Consider the following 8137-nt stretch of genomic DNA (forward strand, 5'->3'; position numbering starts at 1 on the left):
CCTGGGTCAAAAGTTATAGCGGTTGGGGTGGGGCCGCGTCAGAAATTATCACTCATTTTTTTAGGTTATTTTACATTTACTTCTTTATTTCTACACCGATTCACTTCAAATTGATACTGGACCTCTCTTATGACAATACGGTCAATCTCAACCATGCATGGCCCCATTCCCAACCCTGGGGCGCCCCGCCCACATAGGCCACACCCACCAAAATTTTCCATTTACTATCATTTTTTCATTTCTACACGGATTCACTTCAAATTGATACTGAACTTTTGTTATGACATTAGGGTCAATCTCAACTATGCATGGCCCCAATCCCAACCCTGGGGCGCCCGCCCACATAGGCCACACCCACCAAAAAATTCCATTTACTATAATTTTTTCATTTCTACACGGATTCACTTCAAATTGATACTGAACTTCTCTTATGACATTAGGGTCAATCTCAACTATGCATGGCCCCATAACCAACCCTGGGGCCCCGCCCACATAGACCACACCCTACCCAAAATTGCCTTTACTATAATTTCTTCATTTCTACACCGATTCACTTCAAATTGATATTGAACTTCTCTTATGACAATAAGGTCAATCTCAACTATGCATGGCCCCATTACCAACCCTGGGGCCCCGCCCACATAGACCACACCCACCCAAAATTGCCTTTTACTATAATTTCTTCTTTTCTACACCGATTCACTTCAAATTGATACTGAACTTCTCTTATGACAATATGGTCAATCTCAACTATTACCAACCCTGGGGAGCCATAAATGATCTTGTTTATAGTGATTTTATCCCCACGCTTTTTGAAAAGCGTGGGGAAATTGTGGTTATCTCCACCGTCCGTCTGTCTGTCTGTCCATCCTGGCCACTATCTCCTCCTACACTATAAGCACTAGAACCTTGAAATTAACACACATGGTAGCTATGAGCATATGTGCGACCCTGCACTATTCGAAATTTTGATCTGACCCCTGGGTCAAAAGTAATGGGGGTTTGGGTGGGGACAGGTCAGATATTTTCACTTATTTTTATGCCCCCGGTATGGTGCATTGGCCATAACTTTTGCAATATTGAAGATAGCAACTTGATATTTGGCATGCATGTGTATCTCATGGAGCTGCACATTTTGAGTGGCTAAAGGTTAAGGTCAAGGTCACCCTTCAAGGTCAAAGGTAAAAAAAGCAAATCCAAGGGAAGTAATAAGCTTTAAAGGGAGGTAAGTAAATAACCTCTAAATGGTTTAGCTCATCCATCTAATGTTTATACAAGGCATTATAAAATATTGGCGCAAAGGGACACCTGTATATGACAGAAGAGATAGAATGCAGTCAAGCATAAAAAGCATGAGAAACTCATGGAATAGACCCTCAAGAACAGGGCAAAAACTTTCACTTTGTTCAATCAATTACAATTTAATACTCATTACTGAAAATCTGTCAAAATGTTCAAATGGGAAAAGTGTGAGAAACAATTTAAAGCAAGATGGACTTTGAACAGGCACATCAAAGACAGACATGAAATTCAACATATTCATTGTTGTGTACAAGATTGCGATAAAAAATTTCTGAGACGCTACTATTTAGTCAAACATTTAACCTCAAAACATAACTTTTCCAAAACAGAAGCAAGAAGATTGGCTATAAGAGAGCATGTTCAGCCATCTCATAAGTCATTCCAATTAGGATGACATGTACATAATTGACTACAGTGAAGTTATTTCATTATTAGATATGTTAGGAGAGCAGGATGAAGAGGAGAAATTAGGGTATAGATGTTCACTCATTTTTTAGGTTATTTTACATTAACTTCTTCATTTCTACACCGAATTACTTCAAATTTATACTGAACATCTCTTATGACAATACGGTCAATCTCAACTGTGCATGGCCCCATTACCAACCCTGGGGCGCCCCTGAGTCAAACATGCGTCGTGGGGATACGCGTCGGCCTCTGCCGCGCCATTTCTAGTTAAATAATGAAACTCAGTGTATATGATTGTGCAGGAATTTCATCGCATTTCCAATGAATGGCTTATGTCACTGTTTATAAGCCTGCAGCAACGTCCCCTCACTCATTTGAATGACTTATTTCCTTGTTTATGAATGACTGAACTCACTGTTTATGAGCGTGCAGCAATGTCCCCCTCATTAAATTGAATGACTGAACTCACTGTTAATGAGCGTGCAGCAATGCCCCCCTCATTAAATTGAATGACTGAACTCACTGTTTATGAGCGTGCAGCAATGTCTCCCTCATTAAATTGAATGACTGAACTCACTGTTTATGAGCGTGCAGCAATGTCCTCTCATTAATTTGAATGACTGAACTCACTGTTTATGAGCGTGCAGCAATGTCACCCTCATTAAATTGAATGTCTGAACTCACTGTTTATGAGCGTGCAGCAATGTCCCCCCTCATTAAATTGAATGACTGAACTCACTGTTTATGAGCGTGCAGCAATATCCTCTCATTAAATTGAATGACTGAACTCACTGTTTATGAGCGTGCAGCAATATCCTCTCATTAAATTGAATGACTGAACTCACTGTTTATGAGCATGCAGCAATGTCACCCTCATTAAATTGAATGACTGAACTCACTGTTAATGAGCGTGCAGCAATGCCCCCTCATTAAATTGAATTACTGAACTCACTCTTTATGAGCATGCAGCAATTTCTCCTCATTAATTTGAATGACTGAACTCACTGTTTATGAGCATGCAGCAATTTCTCCTCATTAAATTGAATGACTGAACTCACTGTTTATGAGCATGCAGCAATTTCTCCTCATTAATTTGAATGACTGAACTCACTGTTTATGAGCATGCAGCCATTTCTCCTCATTAATTTGAATGACTGAACTCACTGTTTATGAGCATGCAGCCATTTCTCCTCATTAATTTTAATGACTGAACTCACTGTTTATGAGCATGCAGCAATGTCCTCTCATTAATTTGAATGGCTGAACTCACTGTTTATGAGCATGCAGCAATTACTCCTCATTAATTTGAATGGCTAAACTCATTGTTTATGAGCATGCAGCAATTACTCCTCATTAATTTGAATGGCTGAACTCACTGTTTATGAGCATGCAGCAATTTCTCCTCATTAATTTGAATGGCTGAACTCACTGTTTATGAGCATGCAGCAATTTCTCCTCATTAATTTGAATGGCTAAACTCACTGTTTATGAGCATGCAGCAATTACTTCTAATTAATTTGAATGACTGAACTCACTGTTTATGAGCGTGCAGCAATATCTCCTCATTAATTTGAATGGCTGAACTCACTGTTTATGAGCATGCAGCAATTCCTCCTCATTAATTTGAATGGCTGAACTCACTGTTTATGAGCATGCAGCAATTTCTCCTCATTAATTTGAATGGCTAAACTCACTGTTTATGAGCATGCAGCAATTACTCCTCATTAATTTGAATGACTGAACTCACTGTTTATGAGCGTGCAGCAATATCTCCTCATTAATTTGAATGGCTGAACTCACTGTTTATGAGCATGCAGCAATTTCCCCTCACTGATAAGATCCTCTGTCTTCTTTACACTTTCAGGGACTGTGAATATATGCTTGAGATTCTCCATTGCTGTCGCCAACTGGTATAAAACACATAAAAAAACTGATTCATATAACTAAATTTCCATTTTGATGGCGACACTTTATAACAAAGATGTATTATATAATGACTTATTAGAATATAGGTTAGAAACTCTGTGATCATCCAGAGAAGATCAAAATTAAATCTCTTTTCTGAACGAGGCTGAAAAAATAGAGAAATCCAAAAGTGGGTAAAAAATGAGGGTCTGAAACATACTATAAATATATGTATATAAGAAAGTAAGAGAGTAAAATAAAATATGAAATAATGAGTAATTAAATGTAGTCTGGACCATATTCCTTTTGACTGGCCTGGTTGAAACATTTATTTATAAGATTATTAACACATGTCTAGCTATTGTATGTGTTGTTAACATTCAAAACAGGCCAACCTGACAGAAGTTGTTGTTCTCCTCTAAAACTGTTGCAATTTTCTTCTGCAAAGGTTTAACCTTTCTGTAGGTCTCATCCACCTGGTCTAAGCTGGAATTGCAGTCGTAAAATGCATATTAGTCTTAATCTTTGCTTCAAAGTGAAAATGTGTTGTGTTCTGAGAAAACTGGGCTTAATTCATGTGCGTAAAGTGTCGTCCCAGATTAGCCTGTGCAGTTCGCACAGGCTAATCAGTGACTACACTTTCCGCCTAAACTTGATTTTCGGTAAGGAGGGACTTCCTTGAAACTAAAAATACCATTAAAGTGGAAAGTGTCGTCCCTGATTAGCCTGTGCGGACTGCACAGGCTAATCTGGGACGACACTTTAAGCACATGAAATAAGCCCAGTTTTCTCAGAACAAGACACAAATGATGTTTGCAACCAGCATACCACTAGAACAGCCTGCAAGCAACTCGCAGTTTGTTTAGGTTTTATGCTGTTTGATGTTCATCAGTAATTAAGGGTTGGAAATGAAGCCTTAAAAACTTATATCTAGTAAGAAAGGTCTTAAATTAAATTTATTAAGGGACCACAGATGTGTGAAAATACGTATCTTAGTGGTAAAGGGTTAATGCATGTGTGTAAAATGTTGTTGCACATAGGCCTGTGCAGTCTGCACAGGCTAATTGCGGAAGACACTTTCTGGTTGAATGGGATTTTTCATTTACATAGAGAATAATAGATTAGTGTTGATTATAGATCAGGTTTATCATGCGAGGCTTAGAAAACAAAAAGCTCGAGAATTGGCGAGTACTTTTCCGTGTTCGTGCCAAGCATGATTAACCTGATCTATAATCAACACTAATCTATTATTCTATTTATCCCACTTTTTATTGAGTAAACCTTTTTATTTAAACAAAATCAGTTTAACTGTATTATTTCGATGGATTTATGAGGTCTTTTTTTTTCGTTCCATGGTTTATAACAGAAATTTAATCAACAGGGCTTTAATTAACGGAATTCGATGTAAAGGTGGGATAAATGAAGTCTTTTTTAAACAAAAGTCCAGTCTAGGCGAAAGTGTGGTCCTTGGTTAGCCGACTGCACAGGCTAATCTGGGATGACAATTTACGCTCATGCATTAAACCCTGTTTTCCCAGAGCAAGTCTAATATTTTTATTAAATAAAATGGTGAACTGTGTCACAAATTTGACTTAACAACCACGTTTACAAGCCAATGTAGACTATTCCAAGCATTATTTAAGTGATAAATACTTAACCCAAAAATAAATGAACATTGACTCACAAAGAAACACTAAGAGATAAATAAGAAAACAAGCCAATTCATTGAATTGATATCTCCCGCCAATATGCTTCTGGACACTCATACCAAGTTTCGATGAAATCCGACAAAGCACTTCCAAGATATTGCTCCGGACACACAAAAAAGCATTTTTGCAAGATGCAAAGGGCCATAACTCTGTTATTAACAGATGGTGTACAATGCCATCCGGCGTGCATCATCCTATTGTCCATATATATACTCATTCAAAGTTTCAATGAAATCTGCCAAAGAACTTCCAAGATATGGCTCCGGACGGACGGACAACGCCAAAACAATAATAATCTACTTATGATGCTTCTGTTGGGATACAGTCCTCAGGTTTTTACCTTCGTTTAATCTCGTGAACATCTAGAAGGGCACTCTGCAACTGATTGAGTCCAGTTCTCACTCCATCCAGCTGGGATTGCACAGCAGTTTTCAACATGGCTTCCACAGAAGCCTGGAACCAGTACAAACAAAACTTAACTTATTTATAATAAATTGAGGCTGGTTTCCACACCCAGCGGTTTTTCTAGCCATTTTGGGAAAAAGGAGTCTGTTCATATCGAGATTTTTTAAATTAATAAAATGATAAATTTGGGAATTGTTTAATGACAAAATAGACCCAATTGGGATTTTTTTTAAAACAAATGTTGAAACATCAGGCCTTTTCCTGGCCATTTCTTTTTCCTGGAAAAAAATCATATAAATTATAGTTATGTAATGTGTTAGGTGTTAATGAAAGAAAATTGAGGTAAAATAATCATAAACATTTCTTTCTAAAAAAAAGTTTTGTTTTTTTTTAATTTGGAACTTTTTTACAATTTTGGTTTGGGATATGATGCGTTTAGCTGCCTTTTTTTTCATGTAGCAGGAAACCCCCTGACACCAGTCAGCTGGACTGTGCTGCCATGTCTTTAACAAGGCCTTAACCAAAAGCTGGAACCAACTGAGTTTATTTACACTGACTGAGGCCAGCTACTGCCTCATCCAGATGGGTTACACTCACATCGTTCAATCGATTAACGCAACGTCTGTGGTTCATCCATCGGCTGAGGTACTGTATACATGTCAGTTAAAAGCGGAGTGAAAGTATTTCCCTATTCTTTATAGTTTACCTATTGAATTAAGCAGGTTTGAATGTGTTCTTTTAGAGCCTAAGTAAGAAGGACTTTGTGGACGTAATCCCTACCTTCCTAGCTGCTTACTTTTAAAGAAATCTGTTAGAAAGTGGTCAAAAATCAAACAAAATTCACCACTCTGTCTGTCAAACTCTAATTACACAGGATTTAGATTACACTCTGCTTTTAACCAACATGTATACAGTACCTCAGCCGATGGATGAACCAGACGTTGCGTTAGTCGATTGAAAGGTGTGACACTGCACTTTTCAACATGTCCTACACCGAAGCCTGGAACCAGTAGGAACAACAATCAATTTATTTTATACCAGTAAGTTTTCTTGTTCTTTTACTACCTTAGAAGACAAATAGTCCACTGATCTTAAACTTAATTCATAAAGACTATAAATACAAACCTTTTTTCTTGCAACACGTCTGCGATACTGGTCTACTCTTTCCAATTGGTCTGGTCGCTAATAATAAAAATTTAACAATAACATCCATAATATAAAATTTATAATCAATAATATATAATCCAAATGTATGATTTTTGCTGATTGCAAACAATACAAATGCAGCTATTTTGATAGAAATGAACAAAAAGTGATTTTTTACTTGGTTAAAGTGTTAAAATATATCATATTGACTTACATTGTCAAATGTTTAAGTGCTATACATTTTCAATTTGTATGAATGCAAACTAGCTAGCAAATTCTATTTAATTAACTTTATAACCAGGCACTTGATTTTAACACCCATTAAAAAAACTGAAAATAAAAAGTCCAAAAAGATCAAATAAGTTAAATATCCCTAACATTCACAATTTTAATGGACAAAGTCCATACCTGAAGTAGGTTGGCCACATACTTGGTGCCAGCCTCTTTGGCTTGAAGCTCCAGTCTACCCAGATCTAGTGGTGCTTGTGGTGTTAGAGTTGCCTCATTCATTTCTGTGCGCGGCTAAGGCCTAAAAGTGGAAATGGCTATGTGCAAACAGCATAAAATCAGAACAGCCTGCGAGTAACTAAGGGTTGGAAATGAAGCCTTTAAAACTTTAATCTAGTAAGAAAGGTCTTTATTGAAATTGAACTTTCTATTGGACTACAAATGCGTCAAAATATGTGTCTAAGTAGTAAAGGGTTAAAACATTGTGAAAATGTGTGAAAATCATGCTTGGCATCTACTTTGAATTTTCTATCAAGATATCTCATAATATGTAAGTGGTGATTACATGTTCCAATGCTTTTCAAAGAATTGAAGTTAAAGAGAAAGGTCTGTAATTCTTTGCTTAGCCTTTACACATGTAAACCTTCTTGTATACATATATAAGGACTACATTTGCTGTCTTTTATTCTCCAGGTATACCTTGGTCTAAGGAAGCTTGGAAAATATAGCAAAAGACTAGAATTAGCCCTTTTTTACTCTCTTTCAACAGTCCTGCTGGCTCTCGGTCCGGGCCTGTAGCCTAGCTAAGCTAGTACAGGTCTAACCCTGCTAGGATCTTGAGTACACCTGCCTTAGTGATGGTTTGGTCCCATACCAAAATGGTTGTAGAATGTTCAGCAGGGCTCCCTCTGGCTAAAAATTTTATGTAGCCAAGTTTACCTTGTTATGTCTTAATTCTTACGATTTTGGATATTTTATGGGTGATAATGTAAAAAAAAATTGTAGCCAAATGTCATTTTGTGTAGCCAAGTTTC

General features: G+C 37.2%; 1 protein-coding gene across 20 annotated transcripts in view; it reads right to left on the reverse strand.

Moving 5' to 3' along the window:
* LOC127848338 (exocyst complex component 3-like) overlaps positions 1-8137 on the reverse strand; it is a 37261-nt gene that overhangs the window by 27429 nt on the left and 1695 nt on the right. For 4 of the 20 annotated variants that reach the window (XM_052380735.1, XM_052380736.1, XM_052380732.1 and 1 more), the window contains exons 2-6: positions 7284-7404; positions 6855-6911; positions 5665-5777; positions 4011-4101; positions 3511-3617 (exon numbers count right to left, since the gene is read on the reverse strand). In XM_052380735.1, the coding sequence (XP_052236695.1) occupies positions 3511-3617; positions 4011-4101; positions 5665-5777; positions 6855-6911; positions 7284-7385 (470 nt within the window). In that variant the 5' untranslated portion in view covers positions 7386-7404. Of the gene's footprint in view, positions 1-2555; positions 2574-2715; positions 2734-2768; positions 2787-2821; positions 2840-2874; positions 2893-2927; positions 2947-2980; positions 2997-3086; positions 3105-3139; positions 3158-3192; positions 3209-3298; positions 3317-3351; positions 3370-3404; positions 3421-3510; positions 3618-4010; positions 4102-5664; positions 5780-6854; positions 6912-7283; positions 7405-7953; positions 8016-8137 lie in introns of those variants that run through there. The other 16 variants (XM_052380734.1, XM_052380738.1, XM_052380737.1 and 13 more) reach the window with 16 other exon arrangements.

This window comes from Dreissena polymorpha, chromosome 10 (genome assembly GCF_020536995.1).
Source record: "Dreissena polymorpha isolate Duluth1 chromosome 10, UMN_Dpol_1.0, whole genome shotgun sequence".
NCBI lineage: Eukaryota > Metazoa > Mollusca > Bivalvia > Myida > Dreissenidae > Dreissena > Dreissena polymorpha.